Source organism: Zonotrichia albicollis, chromosome 10 (genome assembly GCF_047830755.1).
Source record: "Zonotrichia albicollis isolate bZonAlb1 chromosome 10, bZonAlb1.hap1, whole genome shotgun sequence".
NCBI lineage: Eukaryota > Metazoa > Chordata > Aves > Passeriformes > Passerellidae > Zonotrichia > Zonotrichia albicollis.
The window spans coordinates 24,378,037-24,405,287 of NC_133828.1; the positions used below are offsets into that span (position 1 = coordinate 24,378,037).

A 27,251-nucleotide genomic window follows, 5' to 3' on the forward strand; every position below is an offset into this window, starting at 1 on the left:
ACTAGTGCTAGTGCTATAAACATTAGTGTCATTGGAATAGACAAGGCACTTGAGATCTGATTAATCCAAGATTGAAGCTATTCTGTAGCAGCCCATAGCAAGCCTGTGCCAGGTTTTTCCTTACTGAAATTCAGGTTCTGCAAGCCTAAATATAGTTATGTGTTAGACAAATATAGATACATGAGTAAAGAACGGAGAATTATGTTCAGGACAGGATATTTATAGCAAGAGTTACTGATTTATGAGACAGTAATGAACAAGTCCTGTGACTTAGCAAGCAGCCCCACAAACACACACCACCTTTAAATTTCACCAATGTAGTTTCCAAAGAGAATATGTAAACGCTGTCCTATTATGGGAAATGTACAAGAAGCTATTTTTAAGAAGCGAGCCTAATTGCGCAGCTGTCAATGGCATAAGCCAGATCAATATTTAATGACTGTGATGCATTATTTATAGCCCTGGGAGAGATTCCCTTTTTTAGGTCAAACAGCACGCAGGAGAGATACACAATGGAAAATAATGTATCACCTGCTTTACAGAATCTTCAATTCAAAATGTAGCATGAATAACAATAACAATTTCTGCACTTCTCAGTTTTGTAGCCTGAGATGTGGCTATTTAAGATCTACTTTCACATAGGGAGGTTTTTGTGTCTTTCTTAAAAACACTCCTTTAACTGCAGAATGATGAAAAAAGTTTTAACCAGAAAAAAAGAAACAACTTTTAAGACTGCTACTGTATATGACAATGTAAATGGTTGAATCCATGAAAGATGATGGATCTATGTGATTTTGATACTTGGAGTGAGTTATGTATCATTTAACATTTGTTATTCATGCCTTATGCACCCTTAAATGTATAATGATGGGAAACACAATGAGAACAAATGAAACTTTTGTGCTGGTTTTATCTTCAATATTTGAAACAACAGGGAAAGCATTCCTTGGCTATGTTATTCTCTGCTGTGATGTCATCTTTCAATTTAGAACAACTTTAATTACTTTTATAAGCTTGTAATTAAATAATTTTAGTAGTTTAAAATAATTACTTCATAGTCTTCCTCAGTAACTAAACTTCAGAAAGGCAGTCTCACCTTGGTTTTGGAGCATGTTTGAAACATTGCCAGAGAATACAGGGGGTTGTGCATTGCTGCTTTTTATGGCACCGCTGTGTCAATCAGTTTGGTACCCTGTGTTTCCCTTCCTGTGTGGGGAAACACGAAGCTCTTCACACACTGCAGGATTTGCCAGATTGCCCTCCAAGGCTGCTCACACTCACTTCCCTTTGGCTGGCTCTGAGCTTTTCCATAGTGCTCTTCCAGCTGCTCAGGTTCCACTGAGAATAGCAACAATAGGAAAAAAACTAAAGAAAAAATTTGAAGGTAACAAGGGCTTAAATGTTAATATTGAAATGTGTTCCCTTTTCCCCTTTTGAGAAAGGTACATGATCACAAGATGTAAAACACAGTTAATTTCTCTCCTTTTCCACATCCACTGCCCACGTGGAGAACTAAAGCACTGTGTTAAGAGTTTCATAGTTCATCAAACCAAGGTCTTCTTTGTATTACATTATTTAGTATGCTTTAACATGTCCCCATGTCTTCAGTTGTCATGGAAACAAGAAGTCAAGCAATGTATTACACTGAAAATTATAAACAATGATAAAATAAAATACTGAGTGTTTATACTAGATTCTGAAAGGTGAGGCTGTCATCTGACTTCAGACAAGTGCTCTGTAGTTCCATTTTTTTCCAATTTCAGTGAACAGGGAATGGCTTGGAGAAGTGGAGTAGGGAAAGATTGTTCACGGTGTTTTCTCGTAAAAATGTCTGGATTTACAGACATCAAATGAAATTAGGGTGGAGATTTTAATCTGATTAAAAATGTCTTTTCCGCAAACTTGTAATTAAACTACATTACCTATCAGTGTGGATAGAGTTAAATGAGTTAAAACAAGGAATTGGCAGACGGAAAAGACAAATTGAGACTGATCTTCTCTGGGTCAGGGAACTCCAATGTGCAGCTCACCAAAGCAGAAAGGAGTACACCAGGGGAGTATGTTTTTTTCAGTTCAAATAATATTACCTGAGGGTTTTTGCTTATTTTCTTTCAGGAAGTGTTTCATCGGAAATAAAGATAGTTGGATGAATTCTGCGTTCTCATGTCAGAGACATGGAAAGCACCTTTCAGGAGTTATTTCTGGAGCTGTCCTGCTAGACTGGTGCCATACTACTGTGCCTACCCTAATTCAAGGAATAGTAATTGAAAAAGCTAGTGGGAATTCTGAATTTGGTTTTAGAAACTTAAACATTCAGTTTTATTAAAATTTCAGCATTTGAGTGTATTGGCTTCATAGGTAATCAAGATGATATTCAACTGTTGCAAAAGGTCACTGAGGGGATTCCTCTTGTAAAATTTCTAAAATGGCCATATTTATTATTCCATGTGAACACATAGAGCTCCTACAGTAAAATACTACCTTCCCTCCAGGGCAAATGGAATATGAGTTTTCCAGGATGTTGTGGAGGGAAGGTTCACAAGGAGTGCTTCAGCCTGGTGAGGCTCCAGCACTGAGCTGCCCCCTTGGCTGTAGCCAGCCCTGCCTGTTGGCCCTGGAGGGGTGCAAGGGAGGCTGCAGTGGTTGTGAGCACAGGTCCACCTTCTGAAGATCTGCAGTTTAACTGGGCAAGTTCCTTGTCCCTGTGATGCCAAATCATCTGAGCAGGGCAGGGCACTGCTTCATGTTTTGGTTTCCCATTTGCAAAGAGGGCACAGAAATATTAAAACATCTGTGAAAGGTTTCGACAATTCTACTTTAGGTCTGCAACAAATCTGCGTGATGCAACTGTATTGCATTTATATGATAAGCCTGCATAAAACTAGTTTATTTTCTAGTGTAGGGGATAAGTAAATCCTGTTTTAAAATAAATCTTTCTCTTGAAGAAAAACTCTATATGATTTAGGAGAGTTAAGGCCAAGTTAAGAAAGAAGCCTGGGGCCTGGAAGCTAGATAAAGCCCACAATTTAATCACATACCCATGCCCAGACAACTTTTTCTGTTAATTTATGAGTTTAGCACAAGTCATTAAATGAATTTTTTAAAAGGGATAGGCTTCATTCAGCAAGGAATAGATTCTGGTCTGGATTGCTTCAGGGCAAGGACATTGCAGAAGTCAATAAGGAACTTCTGTGGAATTTTTTTAATATGCAAAAGCAAAATATATTTATTCCAGCATGTTTATGCTATGCAGAATAATCTTTGGATATATTTGTGCTGTAGGTTAAAAAGAAGGGATCTGAAGGGCTATGATTTAAAAAAGAAGAGAAAAATCAACATTTATATTCTAACTGCAAACACACAGTAATGAGAAATATTAAAAAATAAATTATTCTTTCCAAGATCAGCTACTTCATAGTTAGACAAAAGCTTAAATCTCTCCAATAAATACCTTAAAAAGTAATAAACTTAAGGTAATTAAAATAACAGAAAATTAAAGTATGGGCATGATCAAAACAGTCTTTGTACTAGTTGCTTTAAAAAGCCTTCTTCTCTAAAGCTGAAATAGATTTCAATTGATCTGGATAACCCTAATTATTTCTGCTACACTCTAATATTTACAGTACTAAAATAAAAACATTCCAAGTAGTTGAAAAATATTACTGACTTACTGCCTTTAATAGTGGCTGTTTTTCAGTTTCTTAGTAATTATGCACAGTAATACAGTGATACTTAAACAACAGACATTTTCAGCAGAGAAGTAATAAAACACTTGGATTATTAAGTTGTCCATACTAAAAAAGGCAAGTTGCTACTGTGCTGCTCTCGGATACTGGATTTTTGTTATTCGCATGGGAAATCTTGTGTTTCTTGCATCTGTTTCCGCACACAAAACCCTAATTGGTCCAGGTCTTGAAAACGCTTAGAAAAACAAGTTGGAAAAAGCAATTGTTGGAACACAACATTGTTCCCAAGTGAAGATGATTTATTACCCAACAGACCTGTTGTCTGTCCTTCAATCTGATCGGTCATCATGCTCTATAAGAATCCCCTGTCAGACGGAAAACATCAAGGAATAAACAGAGTTCAGCACTGCTACACTATTTAGCCAGTAACCATGCAAAAATGATAAGGCGTGGAATACATTTAAACTGCCCTGCAAGCCACAGGGATATCTGATGGATGATTAAAAAAGGAAAAAATATTAACACTTGTCAAATAATAAAGCAGTGTACTTCAGTCAGTGACAGACTTAGGAATTTCTATTAGGAAAAATTTTCAAACAGGAAGAAAAATTTATCTAGCAGACTCATGTACTGGAAGTGGGCAAGCATAATTTAAAACTCTGAGGTACTTCAGTGAAAGATGGTAATTTAGGAATTCTTCAGCGTGACTTTATCATGGTTCTTTGCCACCAACAAGGAGCAAATTATTCCCCACACATCTGATAAGACATCCCTTGGGCTGGCCCTGTATGTCACAGCTCACTCTTCTGAGACCTGCATTCCCAACTGCTCCAGAAAGACCATTTTAGTGTTTATTTTATCTCATGGAGGAAAGAAATTTTCAAAGAAATCTATAAAAAAGGCATAATACTTCACTCACATTTTTAATTATTCCTTATTTATATGTGCTTGATTTCTTCTGTAGCCCCAGCAGGCTGAGAATTGTAAGTAGGAATTTTCTGGTTAAAAACTAGAGGTGCTTTGCACCAAAATTTCTAGTTGGCATTGATAGTATCAATATTGATTTTTAAATTAAATAATTAATATTATCAATGTTAATTTTAAAATTAGAAACTTAGTTGTACTGAATTTAAAAAAGAGAATTATTTTTTCCTTAGCGTATACTCTACAAATGGAAAACGTATTTTTCTTTGTTTATTTCTGCCTCTATGCAGTGTTCCAGCTGCAAGCAGCAGTTTGTCATAAATGCTTGCTTGTGTTGATTTTAAATTATTAATGGCAAAATTTCCACAGGCTTTTTAAAAAATATTTTACAGCGATAAATGTTCTCCAAAGGAAGAAGGCAGTGTCCTTTAAAAGCTTCTGACATTTCCAACGAGTTGATATTAGAGCTAGAACCTTTTTATAACTAAAACTCTCCAAAGTGAAGAATGGGAGATGTTTTTCTGAGATGAATCTGTTTGGCCACTGGGTGCCATCCTTGCTCCACTTTAAGGCTGCTCGCCAAGCAGCATTTCTGTTCAGCCGTAAAATCCTGCAGAAATGTAATGCCAGTGCAATTTCACACCATCACAATGTTTGTGTGTGTGCATGTGGCAGAATATGTTCCCAGCACAAGGCAGCATGCCTTTCTTGCACATGCCACTGAGAGACTGGAGAGAAATATCCTTACAGGTTCAGCCATGTCATATCCTGCAATTTTTTTTTCATTCCTCCATCAGCTGGTGAGAATGGGGCTGTGCTGAAAGGGCTGTCCCACACATGAGCATGTAAGTGACCATGCTTCTATGCAGTATTAGCTTAAGCTCCGGCATTATTTGAAAGAAAAGAATTCCCTGGATGCACACTTGTTTTCTAGATCAAATGGGCCTGGGTCATCCAAGCAGAACATTATCTATAGATAGTAGATAATAGACTATATTATGTACAAAAATATTTGTAATTGCAATCTTGTATGGGTTATTTATTACACTGTTTCACTGGCTGCTCCAGGTGGCGTCTGCTATTGGTTTAGTCTGTATAAAACCCCTGGCAGAGTCGACAACAGCTTCTAAGAGAAATGGTGTCAGTAGTTCTGTGGGCCTAGTCTTTCCAGTTTAAACTGCAAACACTGTACATGTGTGAGAAACAGACTGTAGTACACACACCCCATCATAATCTGCCTGTGTGTACAACAGCCTGCCTAACACCTACCCCTGCTTCCTCTGCTGCCACACAGCTGTGTGTGTTCTGTGCTTGCAACAAGCTCGGGGCACACAAAAACTCCACCCCAAAAATAACAAAAAATCGATTCCTATCTGTGGCCTTCATAAACTGTACTGTTGAGCTGATTCCAGTAGCTACTTGTGCTGCCTCTACCTTCCCCAAAGGAAACCTGTTGCTGTGAGGAGTGGTAAGGAAAAGATACAAGCAGCAAAATATATACATGTATTCAAAACATGACTGTCAAGAAACAAGTGTTTATGTCAGTGTTGCAGCCTTTTACCTCAAAGTAGTGATATATGAAAGCAACCATAAACCTTTGTTTAGAGAAAAATTATAAAGCTAGTAGTATGTGGGTAGTAAATAAGGAGCTAAATAAAGATTTAAGAGCCTATTATTTGTGTTTTGTTGAAAGAATGGGATCTGTACATTTTGGATTTTGTGAAAAAGCTTGTGGTGCTGAGGCTGTGAGTTGGCAATGAACCAGAGGCCGTGCTGCAGTGCAGGGTGCTCAGGCACCTAGGTGCTTAGGCTTTCTCTGCTGGGGAGCTTTGTGGATGAAGGGGGCAGTGGAGGATGTACGTTCTGCTCTGGGGAGAGGAGCTGGGCTGGAGAGGAGCCTGCCCTGCAGAAGCCCCACATGGGGTAAGCCTTGGCTTGTGAAGCTGTAGTGAGATCAACCTCTGGTTTGGGAAGAAAGCCCTTTTGGGCACTCCTGAGTGCTCCTAGGGAGTGATTTATGGGTTCAGAATAGGATGGCTGGATTTCTTTTAAACCTGCAATCAGAATTCGGTAAAAAGTAAGGACAAGAAGACAAAAGCAGACTTACAGGAGAATTGCAGAAATGTCCTCTGTAGTATTCCTGTAAACGTACATAGTAAGGTTGAAGGTGTTGTCAATATTATTTATTGTCCACCTGACAGTATTCTGCTATAGCTGTCACTCTAGCAGGTCTGAAATAGGACTTTGTCCCCAGTGGAGCAGTAACCCACTCACACATTTGCATAACTTTCCTCACCAGTCACTGCACTGCCAGCCTGATTTGTCACACCTGCTCGGAAAGAACATTTCAGTGGCTCCCAGGAAATCCCATCCAGTGCCATTGTGTCCCTGCAGCACGACCACGGCCCTGGGGTGACACTGGTCACACTGGTGACACTGGTGGACCTACATGTTGGCTTTGGTGCACTGAAAGCTGCTGCAGCGTGCTGGGATCACAAAAATAGTGTGATGCCAGTGCACATTGTGGCTCTGGTGGGATTTCTGAGGTTCTGGCTTTGGGGTTTTTTTCAGTGTCTGATCTTGGCAACCCCTTCACTTTTTTCACATACTCTCTTCCACCATGTGCCAAATTGAAAGTTGCAGAGCACATTTTGGACTCTTTTCACCAAATCTGTGAGTCCTCCCCTAAGCCTTCACGTTATGTCCACCATGAGAATAAACTTGTCCCTGCTCCTACCACCTTTAATCATGTTTTTCCTCTTCTGAGTCTTCAAGGAAGCCAGAACTTTTCCTCCACTTTCTGGGTAGGAAAAGGCTATGGTGTATCCCACTTTTCTCACCCTCCCAAATTTACAGGCATAAGGGGGAGGGCTAGTCCACATTACCCATTCTGCTCTTCATGGGAGTAACAAAGCTGACTTTTTGCCACCAAAACCAAGTAAAGCTTTGTGGGAAATGGCAGCCTGACACTTTTGTAGAATAGAGAAATAGTTGCCCTAGGTTTGCTGCTTGTGTTTGTTTGAAATTCTGAAACAGAGACTGAATAGACCCCTTTGTACAAACTTCTCATCTGCACTGATGGCCATAAAAACTCGACAGTTGCTAGCCTGCAGTATGTGACACACTGGTTCTTTCCTAATCACCATCAGCCAAAGGGACGTGAACACTCCCCAGAGCGCCTTGGGAGATCATTGTGTCCAATGTGCATGCCCTGTAAAACTCCAGTCCTGGGCTGCCGTGGTTATGGACTTTGGCCTTAAGAATAATAGATGCCTAGACCATTAATTTTTTTTATTTTATGCCTCTGTTCTTTTAAAATCAAAATTTCTTGTTCCTTTTATTGGCTGCCATATATTTTGTTTCTGTGTACTAGGAAACAACTCTAGCATCAAGGATTGATTTTTACTAACATAAAATAACGTTTTTTTGCACCTATTATAGTTCGTAACAAAATTTTATATGTCATTTTTATCTCTGAAATGTATTATTTCTTTTTGATGGGTCCCAATTTCAGAAAGCAGTATGTTCAGATAGGATTGATTGACTGATTAGAAATATTCAAAATGCTTTCTGTTTTTAGCTATAGTTCTGGGGCTAGCTTTTTAAATAGCACGTTTAACACTGTAATGACATACCTTCCTTTGCCCTTTTAAAACAAAAATTATAAGACACATCCTTTCCTCAGGAAGATACAGTTTGATCCCCAAAGCAGAAAGTAAATACCATACTTCTGTCCTAAGTCCACACTGCATGATAATTTAAAAAAATCCTAAATTCTGTATTTGATAGTTTAGATTGCTTAATGTCTACTTTTCTTGTTCTGATAGAAGCAGACTAAATAGCTTTCTTAATGCTGTGAAGTTTCTTTTTTAATTAAAAGAAATATCAGCATCATACTAAACAGAAGTTGTATTTGGTAAATGGTCAAACACAACTTTTTGAAACAAGTCTAAATGCAACTTTCTTTGTTCTACATTTCATGTCCAAAGTACATGATAAGCTGTTAATTTGCCATTCAGAGGTGGAGCAGTTGCACTACATACATATACATGCTTCAGCTGCAGATTTTGAAGCTGGATGCATGTCCTGCATTATTCTTGGTTTACAGATGTAAAACTGACTAAATCCAGGAACGACCTTTTCCAGCAAAGGGCTCAGACAACTACTGTGGGACGTGGGGCAGAGTTTGGGCTTTTGATCTCACAACTGCAACCCTCTGTTTATCTGTAGGGTTAATCTGAGGAGGTATAAAATACACAAATCCTGTTCCACCCTGCCTTTCATCCAACACCTGTTCAGCTATAAGACACTGACAGAGACTGGAACATTGAAGGAGTCTGGTAGAGCTGACAGCTGCAAAGTGTGTTTTTATGGCAGCATGAGGTTTCCTTGGGCAGGGGCACAGGACTGGTTGGTCTCAGAAGCTCTCTCCAAACTAAACGGGGCCGTATTTCTGGGTGGTTTCACTACTGAAGGCAGAGCACTGCTCCTGTGATAATCATGTTAAAAAATTGTTAAAATCAAGAGGTAAATACACATCAGTCATTTCCATACCCATTCCCCTTTACTGTAAATTTTGTAAAATTCCCTTTTAATGCCACTGTCCTGCCTCTGCTTCAGTTGGTCGTTTGAAAAGAGGTTCTAACTAGCACTGTGAAGGGCAAAGAGTTGCTATCCACAGTCTCCAGTAACAGATGGAGGCCTTTAAAAGCCAGTTTGCTCTGGGCATTAAACATGCTGGAGCTGCAACATTTGATTCTTTCTCTTTTGGAGAGAGTAAATGTGTCAGACTGGAATATAACAGGCTTTGGTCTTCCATGGCTATGAAGAAGTACAAAATCTGTCCACTGGTGTTAATAACTGACTATAAAGATATATTTTAAAAGGTGCCTGCCTGCAGCTATAAATATAAGCAAGTATCTTAGAGGCCTTTATATATGAAAAGAACCTTTCACAAATAAAAATCTTTGCCATCAGAAAATGATGTCTTCAAAATGGCTTCATGGAATCATGGAAGATTATGTGAGAGATAATGAAGGCATCACATTTAAATATTCTTCACTTTGATACTTTCTCTTCAGCTTTTGATGATCATCCTTTAAGGTTTTTCAGATCCTAATCTTCTGAGAGAGATTTGCGATGAAGAGATACTTGAAAAGGCAATTTTATTTCTTCTCTGTGTGTCATGTTGTCTGGAGCTGCAGTTTCACTCCAGAGTGTACATAAGGTCAAATCCTGACCTGCTATTCAAATAGTATGTGGACTCTGGATTCTAACAGTGCCCCTGGGATTTAAGATGTACACCACATTATTTTGCCAGGTTATTTTGCTGCATTGGAATATATATTTCATGAGATATCTTTATATGTGTTAAATATAATCAAGTTCCTTTTTACTTCTTTCCATCAGTCAGGCAGTATTTTCTGATGAGGAAACCTTGCTGATCATTCCACATGCCACTGTAAATAAGGCTATCCAAACAGTGGACTACGTCCAGTAAGTGGAAGTTGCTGATACAGAATAGTTCTGGTAGCACATAGGAAGGAAGCTGAGTATATCAAATGGCAGAATGTACCTTTTTCTTAAACAAAGCCATACTAATATGCTTATCAGTATGTTTCAGAATACTTTCCTTGCATAATATGCACTGATGTACAGGTACTAAAACTGAAGTAGAGAAATTTTAAGATGACATGGCAAAGTAGGATGTTAGCATTTTCTGTTTTTAGCTGGACTGGTTGTGCATGGTTGTGCACATTTTACAAAGGAAGAATGCTTTGGGAAGAACTTGCCGGTTTCTTTACATCCGATTTTATCACATTATCAAATATTGATACAGAAGATTGTGAAGAATATGCTATTAGAAGAGTTAGTGCAAAATCATTTAGTAAGCATTTTCCTTCTTGGGCTTTATTCATCCACAGGAGCCCAAAGGTGAATAAAAAATGTTATTTTTCTTTTCCCATGGGCTGTCTTTTATAGTGGCCAGAATTGTGACTGTATGGTGAAAGCCACTTTGATGTTCCACGTGTTTTGCAGCAAGAGGGTCATTAATGACATATGGCCTTTTGTGATGGCAATGGAAACTAAGGCTCAACCAGTCCCTTGTCTCTCACCTGTTCACAAGTAATAAGCAGGCTGTGATAGAATTCCGGTGGTAGCAATGAGGAAAGGAGAATCTTGTCTCCCACCTGAACTGAGTACAAAGGTGCTTTTCCTCCCCCTGTGTATCCATTCCACCCTATTCCATGCATGCCTGGGTATGGAGTAACCACAGATCTTATCCTTATGCTCTTCTTTGGAGGCATGACATCCTTTTTTTTCAAGCTACCTACGACTGATGATATTTTCCTAGTCCGGCAACTGCTGAGTTTATATTTTATTAGGCAAGACCAGTTGCCTTCCATGTGTTTAGCTGAACTTGTGTTCCTGATTCCCTTCAAGACAAATTTTTGGGTTATATGGACATATGGAAATGTGACCAGAGGAGGCACATCTGACTTTAACTTGCCATAAGCTCACAGAAGAGTCATATGAATTTTCCTCAAGGATACAAAGAGCATTGAAATTGAAGATTCACAGGGTAAAAAGATTCCAGAGTAAAATGTTCTTAATTGTTTTAAGAAAGGGGAAATTGAACTTCTAAATGTTCAAAACCCCACAGTCTTTTAAGGGATTGTAAATCACTGGGGTGCTTTACAAAAATAATTTCACTGTAACTTGAATTTTAATTGCCTGCCCCATCCTTTTACTGTCATGGTACCTTCATCATCTCTTTTTTCCTGAAAGGGAGTGTTGCTGTTGTTCTTTATTTTAAGAAATCCTCTGAAATTTTTCCTGCAGTGCTGCAAAATTTCAGGGAGGGATATGTTTTAGTATTCTGTGTTATTAGTATTTTTTATATATCTCTGTAATTTTAAAATATGAAGTTTTAATGAATGTTCTTCTCTAAACCCTGGACTTTTGCATTTCTATCCTGAGAAACTGAAGATAGTCAATGCCAGGTGCAGCCAGAATACTGCTGCAGCCCCACAACATATCATTTTTTTAACATTATTCAAATTAGGCTCTGCACTCATAATTCTGTTGTTTCCTTTATTGCTGTTGTAAAGCAAATGGTTCTTTTATACAAATGTTATCTCCTGGCTATTAATTCAGCAGTTATTTTGGATTATGGCACTCCTGTTAAATTTAGGAATGTAAAACCTCATAAGTATTTAAAAGTTTAAGACTGACGTATGAAGAAATTGTTTTTGACTTGCTTTGTTAATATCCTGTTGTTCAATTTGTAATAGATTTGGAATATATTGTTATTTCTCCACTGTTTGACAAATGGAAAAACAATTTTAGAGTTGAGCAACTGCTTCAAGTGTTCTACCTTGAATTGCAACAGGCTGATAAAAGTGTTGGTTTTCAGAAAAAATAGCAAGGAAAAGATCTGGTTTTTCTTTAAGAGGCCAAAAATTCTGAAAGTGTTAATTAGATCCCACTTCAAACTTAATGAAAATGCAGCAGTAGGTTTGCAATGATTGTTTGATAAACCATTTCGAGAATCAAGTGCTTCTCCTTCAGTCTGCTATTTAAGCTTTTCACTAAGGAGCTAAGGAGTATGCTGTACAAATGTGTTTCTTCCCCAAAAACCAATTATATGGAGTCTTATTTCTATCCAGTGAGTGTGTTCATAGACTTAATATTAATCTGCATCTCCAGTATCCCCCAAGTCTTTGAAGAATAACTGAATTATAAAAAAGTCATAATTTTTGTAAGATTGCTGAAGGTCTGGACAGCACCATCTCAGGGCCAGCATTCCTGCTTCACACCTAAGCTGGCTCATGCAGGTGCTGCCACTGAGCAAGCTACAGCACATCTCTGTGTTCAACTAAATACATCAGCCAGGCCAGCACACGTTCCTGTGTGTGCAAGAGCAGCTCATTCCACTCTTACAAACAGAAGTCCCTATTATAGAGACAAAGCAAAATGTATGGCTTTTACTGTTGTTTTATTTACTGACTATAAAATCAGCATGTTGAAAATTCTTTATTTTACTTTGGAGTGTACTTCTGCTAGACATGTCTTGTATTTCCCTTCTTCTGGTTCTGTGTGTGCATAGTGAACAGTGTAAAGCAAAGGGCACTTGTATGCTTATGATTTTGAAGGCATTTGGAGGAAGAAATTCTGCAGAGCAGTATATTCACTTTGCATTTGTAAATGGTAGCAATTAAAACTCCCAGCTTCTGGCTATCCAGATGTTTCTTGCATTACAGCACTGTAATTTGCATTGGAATATATTGTGTTACTGCAGTGGCTGTAAAGTGGTCAGCTTTCAGTCTAAATGCTGTATCAGGGCTCCAGTTGGAATGGTGAGCATATTTCCTGCTCATACCAGGTTCTTCTCCTTCCCACTGTTTCCACACTCTGTTAGCTTGACTTGTTTGTGTTTCTCAGATGAAGACTTTTACTGCTCAGCATTTGAATCAAGCAGGGAATGTATCGGCAGGTCAGAACTGATGTACGGTTTGGTTCTTGTAAGAGTGAATAAAAGGACGGAAGTTTTGAATCAGAAATTTCCCTTTGGCATTTTCAGGCAGCAAACATCCCTCTGGTGTCAGAGCTTGGCATTGATGACATCCATTTTGATGACTTCTCGCTCGATGTGGATGCCATGATTACTGCAGCCCTGCGGATGTTCATGGAACTTGGAATGGTTCAGAAATTTAAAATTGACTACGAGGTAACCATCTGCGCTGCAAATATCTGCTGCTTTTGTCTTGGCACTGCTCTGTCCATTTGTACACATTTAGTAGCCCTGCTCCAAACTGCACTTTGAATTTCAGACGCTGTGTAGGTGGCTCCTGACGGTGCGGAAGAACTATCGAATGGTCCTGTATCACAACTGGAGGCACGCTTTCAACGTCTGCCAGCTGATGTTTGCCATGCTCACTGTGAGTACCCAGCCACACAGCCCCCAAGAGCTTTTACTGCCACACTGCCTAACCTGTCTAAACATTTTCCAGCATTCCATTTCTTTTCTAGTTATTATGCTACTCATTTCCAATAGCAAAGCAGACAGAATTTATTCAACTTAAGGCAGCACATATTTGGCAAAACCTTATAGTGTTTTAGTGACAGTGATATCATAGGCACATTAAAGTGACTGAAAACAGATGGCAGTCTTGGAGTGCTCTTGTTATTACAGATCTTGATCTTATGAAATGTTTTTCTTTTGGAACTCTTTGATTTGACATTTATTTCAAACTCCTAATTGGGAAGTACAAAACCAAGGATTAGAATCCCAAAGTACTTATTATGTTGATATTTATTACCTCCTTATCCAGCTTAATCTAAATAGTTTTAGAAGATATTGCCTCAAAACATTTGAAAATTATCTTCCAGCATAGTGATCTAAGTGAATCTTGAGTCTCCACTGGACATTGTTAACACTTAGGGATTTTATTAGCATGTATCTCCAGCAGTACCTGTAGCTCCTTTAGCATACAAGTAAATTCTACTTAAATTTAAAGTAAATTCTGCTGAAAGTACCACTAGAACAAGCATACTGCTCTCTTTCCCTACCCCCCAGCAACTTCAGTGCAGGAAATAACCCATGTTTGGCTAACTCATTCTTGTAAATGTACCAACAAAAAACTCAGGGGTCCTGAATGCCAGAACTTCGCATGTTGGGCAAGAAAAAGAGACTCTGACTTCCCCTAGCAGGTGAAGATGTCATTCTAGTGCTTGGGCAGTGCCAGCAGGGTGGGTGTGTTTCTCTGAGTGTTGATGGAGGCATAGTGAAGCTGTATGTTGCACCATGAGACAAAGGAAAGGAAGACATCCAACGAGAGAACTCTTCCTCTGGGCATGAGGCTGCTCAGCTGCACAGAACATTGTTTCAGCAGGTGCTTGCTGATGCTCTCTAAGGAAATTCGGTGGTAAGGCCTGGGTGTAGCTAGTTTTTATGGTTTTATAAATTTGACATGCATTTTTTCCCAGTTTTAGACAAAGGAAAAGCAATTTATTCTGATGAGCATAGGCAAAGGCAGGCAGCGGCGCTGGGTGTGAATGGCAGTAATTTCTGCCGGGGGGAGCCCCCAGCCCCAGGCGGCACCCCTAGGTGGAGCTGCGAGGCCGGGTTTGCGGCACGCTGCTCTGCCGGGGGCACCGGGCACCGCCTTCCCGGCTGGAGTGCCCGCCCTGGGGCCGGCACAGAGCGAGCGGGGCCTGCTGCTCCAGCAGCCACCGACTGATGCTCTGACCGTGGCTCTCACGGCGCCATTTCAGAGCCCTTTCAGCAGTCAGCACAGGGGTGCAACTGTGCGAGATGTGATCCAGCGTTTTTAAGCCAAGTTTGTTTCCTTGCCCACACTCCTGGTAATGAACAGAATGAGCAATTCCAAGTGCAGGGCTGGATGTGAGTGGCCACAGCACTGCAGTCTCCACACATCCCACCCCGCTTTGCTCTGGCTCTGGCTGAGAACAGAATAAGTTCAGTGCATGATCTGTTTGGTCTGCTCTCCCTTCCAGATACAGGAACATTCTTTTGTAGAAAAAAAGACACAAAAAGGAAACTTGACATTAGTAATAATCCAAAGCCTGCTCCTATTGCATTTGTCTTGGGGATACCATCCAAGTTAGTGTGTGCCTTCTTTTCTCACTGGTAAAAGGGCAAAATTCTTAGACAAACCCCTTGAAGGGCTTATCAGAGCCCTTCTCTGCCACTCAAGAAGGCACTGCTTTGTGCAGTTATTGCAGCTTATTTCTGATTTCTCCATGACAGTGAGCAATGTAGACTGCCCCACAAACAGAGACCAGTAATTCTATTTTAGGGCATTTTCAGCTAGGATTTGCCATAGTATAGTCATGTCTAACCTATAGTGCAGTAGCCTCTAAGGGCCCCACCCTACTCCCACTAAATACACAAGGAAAATTCAGCTGTGTTGAACAAGCCAAACAAGAGAAATTCAGCATAGAGCAGACCATTGTTTCACTCCTGGTAAACTCTGCCTTTTGCATATCTAAAGCATGTTCCTGTATGTAAAAGTATGTATTCTCTCTCCTGAACAATCATAAGCCCAGTTCTGCAAGCTGTAGTTCTGTATTCAGATGCTCAAGAATTCTGAAGGCAGCACTGCAGCAAGGCTGCTCCTGCAAGTTAAGGGAGTACCTGAGAGTAAAGTGCAGGATCAAGCCCAGGCTTCATTATCAGTGCCTTTGCCAACACAGTTCACATTGATACTTATTTCAAAGGGCAAAAATGAACAAGTAAGCAATACCAAATTAAAATCCCATCTGGTGCGCTAATAACAAAACATATAGATGTGGGGCAAGGTATAATGAATGCAATTCATTTCCTCACATGAAAGAATGACCTCCATAACTCACTGGAGACTCTGCCACTCATGAGTTATGGGTCATTCCTTTTCTGGTGAAAATAAATTTTACTGCACCATCGTCTACAGCCATGTTTTTTTTTTCCTCCTGTAAATTCAGAAATGGAGAAATGTAATCCTCTGTTTACTTGCATTATGTTCAAAGAAGATATCTCCTTACTGTAGTATTGTTTTAAATGAAATATTTTTACTACGTGACATATGCTATATTTCTTTCATATATTCAGTGACAAGACTTTTCATTAAATAAAATGTTGCATTTATTTTTGAGATATTGCTACTGTTAATAAATTCCTTAATTGGTTTCCCTGCATTTGCAATACAGGTTGAATCCTTGAATTTAATCAAAGTTTGGATTACACTAAAGAATATTTATTACAACATCAATTTCATATTATAAAACTTCCCTTTTAAGTTATCTTAACTTAGCCATTAATATTTTCTCTAGACACATCGTGTGTTGTCAGTTACAAACTATTCTTAATCCCTTTTTATAACTAGATCTTTATTACTATTTGTTATAGAAGAGCTGTGTTTAAAAAAATAAAAAGAGAAAATGCTATTTTTAGAGGATTTTTTTCTGCTTGGGTAGATGTTACCAAAACAAGAACAACAGTAATGCCACTAGAAATCAGGTGAACCTCTTTCCTAATATCCAAGTTATTTTGTACACTGGTGGATTCTACACAAAATTAATTAATCTTTTTTTTCTTCATGCTTGATCATCTTTTCTGCTATGTAAATTTTAAGGAATTATAAAGTTTTTGTAGCAAGTCTTGCACTTCATCAATTCCCACTGAAGTGCATTCCTGAGCACCTGGGGGAGCTTGGCTCCCTGTACTGTTTATGTAGTAACTGTGGCCACATTTCAGACTGTCTAAACAGAGGCTACTTAGATTTGAATGTGCATTTCTCTAAGTAGAATTTGTGGTCTTTGGGGTGACTAGCAGAGCTTTCACAGAGTATTGCAGTAATTCACTGGTGTTTCTGAGTGTAAGTTCCTACCAAGGAAGGGCAACAAGTCCCCGTGTCACTTAAACTCTCTTCTTGCTAGTGGGTGAAATTATGCCCCTTTGAAAATCACTGATATTTGGGGATTCTTACGTGGTGTTGGTGTTCAGCCTTGGTTTGATACTCCAATACAAATGTATTTTGTATCTCTTGTATATAATTTCCTTTCATGTGGCTAACTGAGGAGTGTCACTGGAGACTGACACTGTGAAAAGACAAGTGTTATGATTTTCCAGCTCAGCCAGTCATTTTTGCAGGTACTATGCCCTTCTGCTTGTGAAGAACCAGGTTGTTTCTGCCATGGGTAAGAGGTACAGCACCAGTGGTGCCCCACAGAGGCTCTAGCACCTCCTCCAGACAGGATCTGTTCAGGATGCTTAAGGTTAGCAATAGCAGGAATGGTTTTCTCTCTGCCATGGCCCCGTTCAGGCAGGAAGACTGCTATCACAAGTATCCAAGAGGAGAAGCATAGTGATAAAAAAAGGTTTCTGTGATTATCTCCCCCATTCATATAGTCATGTCTGAGCTGCTAGTTGGGAATTTCATTGCATCTATTTTCAAATGCCTCTCCCAAATTCAAGTGGGTATCTCCAGCAGAAGTTTGATACGTTTCCTTTTTAAATTGTGCCACTTAATTTCAAAGTGCCAGATTGAAAAAAAATCTAATAGTTCATAACAGTTCCACAGAGTATATTTTATCTGGGTTCTTTTAAAGAACCAACTTAACATGTCAGCTATCTCTGACAGTAGGGATTGACTAAGATGGTCATCTCAGGATTGAAGAAATCAAAGTACTTCTCTAAATAATAATTTCAAAATTTTATCAGTTTAGTTTTGGGGTTTTTATTTCTCTGATTAGAAAATCCAGTTCCTGTCTCAGTTTGCAGCTACTGGTATTTGTTTTCAGCTCTTTTTGCCTTTAGTGCCTCCTGGCTAGCAGAGAAATGGCATGCTGGAAATGCAACAAAGAGATAATAACAGATCACTCCAAGGACATTATCTATTCTGCTAACCATCTGACATACAGCAGGGAATAGAATATGACAATAAAGCATTTATCTTCTCCTTACTGAAACGTTCATGGTATCAAAACAAAGTTGACTGTTGCTGGATGGACTAACATTACTTAATCCCTTTTGCTACTGATAGTTACAGCTGCTATTTTTTTTTCTCCTCTCAGACTGCAGGATTTCAGGAGATTCTAACTGAAATTGAAATTTTAGCTTTGATTGTGGGATGCTTGTGTCACGACCTTGACCACAGGGGAACCAACAATGCCTTCCAAGCCAAGTAAGCTTTCTAATTCTTACTATTTTAATTTGGTTTTCTTCCACAGGAGAGCAAAAGGTGACCAGGATAAAGAATGAAGCATTAATTTCAAGCCTTCTAGGCCAAGGCCAAGTACTCTTATTCCTGTGTGCAGTGAGGGACTATCCATCTTTATCATTCTCTGTTCCTTTAAGTAATTGCTGGCTTGTCCTTTGTAGCTGGCTGTTGAACTGACACCACATATTGAAATGTGGTGCCAAAACTTGATGTTCTTTTCAGGCTCAGCTATTATTGATTCTGGTTTTCAACCCAGGAAGCACCTAAATTGTCTGTCTAGGTTGTTCTTGCTGACTGGGGTGCATGGCATTAAGCAAAACCTTGTTCTGCTATTGCAGAGAGAAGAAAATAAGTGAAACTGAAATAATGCTTTCACAGAAACCAGGCTGCTGCCCTCAGACACAATGAAGGAGAAGTAGGTTTTCAGAAGGTTTAAGAGTGGTACTTCTAACTGTGTAGGTAGGGGAACTTCTTAGACTAAAGTCAAATCCATTCCAAAATCTGCCTTCCCTGAGAATAGGAGGGACAACAGAAAATGTCTGCAGCAACATCCTGGCCAAGCTGTGAAATAAAGCTGCCAGACATAGAGATTTCTTCAAATCCCTTTTTGTTTTCTTCACTCCTCAGTTCCTCTACAGTCAGAATATGAGGCCCCAAGGTATTCCTGTCCTGCAGATCCCAGTGAGCATTTGTAGCTTTTTTCGTTCTGCCTTACTGCTAATCCTCTGGTATGATTGGGGAGTGGTCAAATGGTTGTCCAGAGATATTTGAAAGGCAGAGTGATGCTGTGTTAGCCTGTTTTGTCCTACTTTTGCAGAAGTACTCTGCTGCAATGTGTGTATGCAGGGGCTGCTGCATTTCTGGGGGCAAGGTGCCTCAGTGACCATCACTCAAACTGATGTTTCTGATGTTCACTAAGCTGCCATTTCCTGAGGTATTGGTGTTGCCATACAATCTCAATGAAACAATGACACTGTCTGGATCTTCAATCACCACAGCAGGGAAAATCAATTGCAGTGCTCAAAAGACAGAGCTCGTGGTGCAAAGGTTACCAAGCACTGCTAGATGCCTTTTTGCAGCTGAGTCTTGAAGAGAATCAAAATAGACGAGACAAATGGCAAGGAAGCTCAGCTGATTGATGTTTATGTTCCCAATTTACAAAAACGAGACCTAAGATTTACATCCTGGCCATTTTAGGCTCTGATTAAATTAACCACTTCTCTGCTGCACCATTATACAAGAGTATCTTTTGTGCAGAGGGATGGCTGAGTTAAAGGTACAGGGTTCAGCATTAGACTGCTATCACTCATACTTGTTGTTTGACAACAGAGTACAGAGAGGAGGCTACCATTTTATGACTCCATAAAGAAACTGCTGAAGACATTTAATGAAAGACAAACATTACCACACATGTATAAAACATCCCTGAAAACAGAAGCTGGAGTTTTCCTAACGCTAACTATGATTTATTCCTCTAACCTGACATAAATTTAAGCATCACATTTTCCTATTTTATCTTCAGTGTTCAATACTGCTGCTCTGTATGATGAAGGTTCAAGAGGTATATGATGGAGGCAATATCACAGTTGTCTCAAATGGCTCTGTTATATATGTCAATATCACATTCTCTAGCGATGATGTTTCCTGGACATCCTTTTCTCTCATACAGCTGCATCTGATAATTAAGTATCAGTATGGTGCAGTTTTATGGTATATGCTCCTAGGAGACTCCTTCTGTCTCTAGCATAATCTCTTTTTCTCATTTCTTTGGAAAGAAGGCCCATCTTGTCACTTTAGGCGGGGTCCCAGAAGTGACGTACTTTGCCTGACCTACTTTGGTACTTGGTGAACAGTGACCATTCTGACAAGCCAGTCCCATTCTCTGCACTTGCCAGCAATTTGCAATTTTATATTATTATTCCATATATTTTTGTCCTTTAAACATAGAAAACCAACCTGCTCTGTTCATTTTGAATCTGATCTTGGTTTAGACAATAAATGTGATGAGAAAATACATTCTAGAGATATGCTAAGCTTTACTTTTATATTCACTTCTCTCACTTGTGTTTTTTTGTTTACCTTATTATTTGCAATTGGATTTTTTGTTGTTGTGTTTTGGGGTTTTAATTTCAGAGTTTGTAGTTGGCCATTGTAAGCCCTTATGTTTATGTCTATTAAGAATTAAAAATAAAAGGTAACCGGGGAACAGCTGATCCCAGCTCAAGGACATTACCTTGTGTCTTTACTGCACAGTTCTGTGTCTGTGCTGTTGCTGAGGGACTCTGAAAGCTGCATTACAAAATTTCTTGTAGTTCCAGAAAAATCCTTATTCAGCTGGCAATATTTTGCAAAGACTGGAACATAAATGTTTTGTATCTGGATTTAAATTAGTATTTTGATCTCATCAGCTGTCTTAAGTGAGGTTGCTGAAGTGGAGGTGGAGAGAGTGTCTATGTGCTTTTGTCACTAAATTGTCTCTGAAACCTGCTTCGTAAGCAGACGAGCAGGATTTGTTGACTTCCCATGTTCTGTTTCAGGAGTGGATCAGCCTTAGCTCAGCTCTACGGCACCTCTGCTACCTTGGAGCACCACCATTTCAATCATGCTGTCATGATTCTCCAAAGTGAGGTACAAAAGCATTACTATTAATCTCACTGTGAGCTGTTGGGCAGTTTCAGCTGGAGGAAGGAAATACCATGTACAGTACCTTTTTAATGCCCTCTCCTTGAGGAATTATTTATTGGTTACCACAAAGGTCACAACTAGCACAAAATTAAACAACTACAAATGCTGATCACAGAGCCCAGACATTATATCTGTCTCAATCAGCAAGGGGCAAGGAGAATACATCCTAATCATATTGTCAGCTTTTCTCACTCTTCTTACATACATCCTGTTCAGTGGTTTAGAGGTAGCTGAAACAGGTCCTTACCTTTCTCCACAGGTGTCATATTCAGAGTATCAGAACCATTCTTTACTGCACCAATTTAATTTCTTTGGCAGCCTTTATGAAATCAGTATTTTTATTATTTTTTTCATAATTTAATACACTGTGTTTAAAAATTAAAGTTTTTAAAATAAGTAATATCATGCTGTCCAAAGTATACTAATTGCTTTTCAGATACCTGTGAAGACAGAGCTCTTGCCTAGAATATCTTGCATATAACACTATACAGCATATACTACACCATGTATTTAATAACTGAGGAAAGTGGGAGAATGGACATGGAGTCCTTTCAAAAGAACAGATGCATTTTCTTAATTTACAGAGATTGGTTGCTACAAAATGCATTTAGTAAATAGAAACCCAAAACTGCTGTTCATGCAGCACAATTGGAGACCACAGCCTGATCTGCAGTAACTTCTGAAGAGATCTGGAATGTCTCATGATCACAGACAAATGGGAACAGGGTGTTGGCTTTACCTCTGTGTACACTGCCAGGGAGATTTGGCACAGAACTGCACCTCCCCAGACCTTATCTCATATATGTCCTCATACCATCATGATTATAGTAACCCTGTTGCTGGAAAATTCTGTTTTAAGGGCATTTTAAAATTCCTAAGCAGTAGATGGCAGTGCATACTGAATGTGGGCACTACAGGACTAAATACCACCAAAATAAGACTCTAGTTAGAAATAACTTCAATATTTATGTAGGTGATTACCAAAAAAAGACCTGTAATACATTTATGTATGCTAATATATGTGACAATTGTCACAAAGATAATTTATTAAGCTTACATTTAGAGTTTTTCATTAATTTTGTTTCTTTCATCTTATTTTCTACAGAATTTCACAGAGGAATTATAGGATCTCTGTCCTGCTTGTTTTCAGAAATCCAGTTACAAAAGAACCTTCCCCCTCTCAAACAGCAACATCAAATAATTAATTTCCTTTCATTTTGGCCATAGAGCATCTTTCAAATTCTTAATCCACAATCCCTTAAAAAGCAGTCAGTTGGACCCACAAAGGGTGTGTAAATTGCATATAAAATTGTGGTTCTTTAGTCCACATAGGCAAAGGCTGTATACACTGTAGGACAAGACAGTAATGGGCAGAGTGAGCAAAAGGGCTGCTTTGAATGAAAAACTGATTTAGTGTCCTTGACTGCTCTAACAGCAGTTTGTGTGCATGCAAGCAGCAGCACAGATAAATCTATTAGGATCACTACTCAAAAGCTCCAATACACAGCTCCCCAAAACATTTAATAAGATGAAAGATTGAGATGTATCCATAGTTTTTCCCCATAAACTGAGTCTGTGCAGGGTTAGAGTAGAGAGTAAATCTTTACTTGACAGGCTATCATTTCTGCAGAGTTTAGAAAAACATACCAAGTGCTTGATAACAATCATCACCTCTTCTGCCTCAATGTAATCTCAGCAGTATTAGCATTATTATTTCATCATAGTTTTGCCATGAATCAGAAAAGGCTTGTGTTACAGGGCAACAGTAGACTAACAAGTTAGAAAACTTTTTTTAAAACTATATTGATTGTTAGCCCTTTACCTCTTTTATCTCTTTCATTATAGGGTCACAACATCTTTGCTAACTTGTCCTCTAAGGACTACAGTGACCTTATGCAGCTTCTAAAGCAATCGATATTGGCAACAGACCTCACTCTGTATTTTGAGTAAGTATTGGCATTTCTGGTATTTGATGAATGAAAATTCAGAGAACTTACTCTAATGACCTATTAAATACCAATAAGGATATATAATATGAGAAATTAGTGTTCAGCTATGGTTGAAGAGGTTTAGTCTAATACTTAGTATCTTTTAGACTAATACATATATCTCAAGTGTCCAAATAAGTTTTGCTTTAATGTGTAACATGTCTGTATCAACCAAAAGCAAGTGAAATGTTAACTTTATACTTCAAAGCAATTCCAGGAACCAGTTGCAGCTCAGTTCTATAATTTTTCTGTCCCTTCTATGATCATTTCTTCAGGCACATAGAAAATCAATGACATTTGAGAATTCTTTTCCACCATTTCAGCATCTCTAAACATTTGTGCTAAGAAATATTGTGTTTAGTTACAGACCCAGTTACACAGATAATAAAGGAGACGCTTTGCTGCTTTGAAGATGAATTATGCCAATTCATGTCACATGATGAGAATAGTCTTAAAAAGCCTAACTGTGGAGAAGTACACTAGGATGTCTCTCACCCAGATTCTTCCCTTTCCTTGTTTGCAAATCAAATCTCAAAGTAGATTTCAAGCTGGTCCTGTATGTCAAATATTGTTAATTTTTACCAAGCTCATCCCACTGAGGATGTGTGGGAGGATGCACGTAGTCAGAGGAGGAATGGTGTCACCATCACAGTGCACTTCTGACATCTGGCATTAGCAGTGCTGATGTTTCAGTGCACTGCCTTCCCAGTCATGACAATAAGTCATCCTTAGGAATTTTTGTTTGGTGTCCATTAGCATTCTATCCTGTCTGTCTTTCTGCCATGTCTCAAGTGAAATTATTAGAGTTGTACCAGGGGAAGTTTAGCTTAGATATTAGAGAAAAAAAAAATTCACTGAAAGAGTGGTTAGACATTTGAATAAGTTATCCAGGGAGATGGTGGAGTCAGCACCTTTGGAAGTATAAAGGAGTTGTCTTGATATGGTGCTTAGGGGGAATATGGTTCAGGGGTGATGATGGTGGTGCTGGGTTGATGGTTGTACTTGATGACCTTGAAGCTCTTCCATTCTGTGAGATACAAGGACCATAGGTCCTCTTGTCTCATCGTAAATCAACGCTGCAGAAATGCTTTGTGCTCTCAAGGAGGACAGGAGTGACAAGGACTGAGAGGACAGCTGCCCTGGCACAGCTCCATGTGCTCCCCCTGGCCGAGACCCTGGAGGAGCCGGAGGGGGCTCATGGCAGTGCCTTGGGATAGACCTCGTTCAGACCCAGATGTGATGGAGCTCTCTTCCCTTCCGGCCTTAAGCTGAAAAACTATGTGGTCAATTTGTTTGTCTAGTTCTAGTATGGAGAAATAATGTCCAAAAGGGACATAACTGAATTTCGAGATTATTTTTTCTTACTTGCATAATTGATTTTTCATGCTGCATAAATCAGAAGACTTTTAGCAAATGAGGCCTCTTTACTCAGAAGTCTGCAGATAAATTATTTTTTCCTCTTGTGTTACTGCGATTCATTAATGAGGTGGTAGCTATGCTAGTTTATTTCCAGAAGTGCCTGAAAATCACTCTCTAGAAACATTGGTGCTTTACATTTCTTAAAACCACCCTATGTGAACAGCTGTTTCTACACAAGTACCTAATTTGTTTTTTCAGTTTGCTACGTCGTCAATATTTTTGTAGAGAGGGGAATTCTCATATCAGTGTTCTTGAAATGACTGAATCTAATGATCACAAGCTCCAGGTATTAAAACAGCAACAAAACTGTTGCAGAGCAAGACTTTATGACCTTCTCAAGGCTTTACTTTTATACAAACAAACAAAAAGATGACTCTCACTGAAAGATCAGATGGGAAATAGTTTATAATTCTAGATAACGACACTTGTAGATAAAACAAAAAGTAAAAGCATGGAGCCAAAATGAAGTTTATGGAAATTTGTCCAAATGATGTCTTGAGCCAGTGGGCTATAGAGCAAATGAATTTGTTATACATAGGAAAACAACCTCCCTTCGAGGCAAAATGCAGCCAGAGTCAATGTTACTTGAAGACCCTGGAAAATTATTATAATTCAGTTTGTTTCTGGAATTCTGCCATATTATATTTGCTTGTTAACAGAAAACCTCATCATTTTGGATATCAAAAAAACCCAGTAGGAAATGCTAAATTGTTTCATCATACATGGCTGCTTTCGTCTGGTTCAGTCCTTCCTACACTGAAATTTCTCTGTAGAGCTGGACTACTACTTCTCTATCCATTTAAATGGATTTCAAAGAAAATCCTTAAAGCTTTTAGCCTAACATAAGGCCTTGAGATTCACATTTTCAATTACTGTTTATGGATGTCTAGATTTTAAATTTAAATATTTTAGGTTTTTAGGGTGTCACCTTCCTGTGCTTTCAGCTTAAAACATTCTTGTCTGGTTTTTGTTCAGGAACATATGAATTTCTCAGAATATCCAATACTTTAAAATGAAATCTCCTGTTTCCCAAAGTATAAGGGATTAGATATCATGCAGTCATTTATAGCCCTCCTCTCGCTGCTGAATGAAATCCACTATAGAAAGGCCCTGTAGTAGGAGTGACTGGTCATGTATATAACCATGATAGTCAGGGACGAGAATAATGCAACCTGCCCCGCACAATGTTCTGGAATACAGAGTTTCTGGAAGTGTGCATCTCCTTGTATGCAAATATGTACTGGCTACCATGAGACTGCACTGTCAATAATCACTGTCCAAAGTTTCACTCTAGTTGAAGTAAATGTAGAAAATACAAGATTGCAAACTCTCTCCTGTTCAGGAACCTAACTACATTTCCTCTTGACAAAGAGCACAGTCTCATATGAGATGGGGCACTACACTGTCCCTTAGGATGTAGGTATTTATTTGCTTTCCAGCTTTGATACTCATATGATGTGTCACTGGGGGAAAGTTGCTCCAAGATTTTGTACCTCAGCGTCTGTTACATCTTGGGAAGGATCTGTTACATATTTGTAGTCACATTGCAAGCAGTAAGAGCTGCTTGGAGTCTCAGTGCCATAAAAGATCACAGACTATGATGAATCAGAATTTTGATGCTTAAAGGCAACAATCAAGCATTAATATGTTCTGTCCATCTCACGTTTTGTCCCCGTTTGAGGACATGAAGAAGGTGTGAGAAGACAAACCATGGCACTAAGCAGGGAGACCTAGTGTCCGGTCTGTAGGAACTATGAACTCAAAACAGCAGCAGCTCCTGTGTGTCTCTGTTTCTTTCTGTGTGCTGGAAATAACAAATTGCACAGCTCTGAAAAACCCTTCAGGATATAGAAGTAAAAACCATTTTGCAAGGACAAGAAAACAGAAGCATGTGTGTATTTCTGGGGTGTCTCTATTGTCTGTCTGTCCACTGCTGTAGGTGAGCATTTCATGCTTCCATGGAAGACTGAACATTTCAGAGCCATTCATTTCCTTATTTGTGGAGACCGTAAATCCAATATTGCATTTACTAGGCAACTGTGACATTGATAAGAGACATTTATAGAAGGTGTTCGGAAATTAGTATGTTTCGCTTAAATGGACTGTCAGTGTAACGGCCTTAACAATAATACATGAGGTGCAGTGATTCCGTATCACACAGAGAGCTGTGGTTCTGCTGCAGTGCTGCCCTGGAAGTATCTTATTTCCGTCTCTGACAATCTGTTTTTTTGCAGGAGAAGGACCGAGTTTTTTGAGCTTGTCAGTAAAGGTGGTTATGATTGGAATATAAAAAACCACCGAGAAGTATTTCGGTAAGCACCGTTTTTTCTTGCTTTCTGGTTATTTCGAAGTGTAGCCATATTTGTTAATGGAATTTCATGTATTGTGGACTGGAGGCTTAGAATAAAAGAGAAAGTATCTTGTTTTAAAAATACAATCCGTGCTATGAAATACATGGTATGATTTTTTTTCAACATTAGCAAACAGCTGGGATTAATCAACGTGACTTCACCTTCTCCATATCTCCTACACACTCAGTCCTGTTTTCTTCCCTTTCTCCCAGCCTCACCAGTTCCTGTTCAGCCCTTCTGCTCTTTTTCCAGAAAGTATCAATATTCTGCCTCTCTACACAAAGATCTTTCCTTCTGTTTCCCTGATCCCTCTTCCTCTCATCTGTCTTTTTTCACTAGCCATGCACTTCTCTGCTCTTCCAGTGTGTACCTGGGAATTTTCTTATACAGAGTAATCTTCCAGCCCTCAGGAATGCCCTGAGCATGCATCCTATTGAAAACCTCAGACATTGTGGGTGGTTTGAGTAGATCACA

The 27,251-nt window shown here is 39.1% G+C and overlaps 1 protein-coding gene and 1 long non-coding RNA gene across 3 annotated transcripts in view; one reads left to right on the forward strand and one right to left on the reverse strand.

Annotated features, from left to right (window-relative positions):
- Nucleotides 1–27,251, forward strand: part of PDE11A (phosphodiesterase 11A) — a 105,852-nt gene that overhangs the window by 57,312 nt on the left and 21,289 nt on the right. For both annotated transcript variants that reach the window (XM_074548435.1, XM_026791663.2), the window contains exons 11-16: nucleotides 13,195–13,341; nucleotides 13,445–13,552; nucleotides 18,189–18,298; nucleotides 20,872–20,962; nucleotides 22,865–22,965; nucleotides 26,661–26,738. In XM_074548435.1, the coding sequence (XP_074404536.1) occupies nucleotides 13,195–13,341; nucleotides 13,445–13,552; nucleotides 18,189–18,298; nucleotides 20,872–20,962; nucleotides 22,865–22,965; nucleotides 26,661–26,738 (635 nt within the window). The remainder of the gene's footprint in view (nucleotides 1–13,194; nucleotides 13,342–13,444; nucleotides 13,553–18,188; nucleotides 18,299–20,871; nucleotides 20,963–22,864; nucleotides 22,966–26,660; nucleotides 26,739–27,251) is intronic.
- The window catches only part of LOC141730455 (uncharacterized), a 123,882-nt gene that overhangs the window by 56,561 nt on the left and 40,070 nt on the right, over nucleotides 1–27,251 (reverse strand). The window lies entirely within an intron of this gene.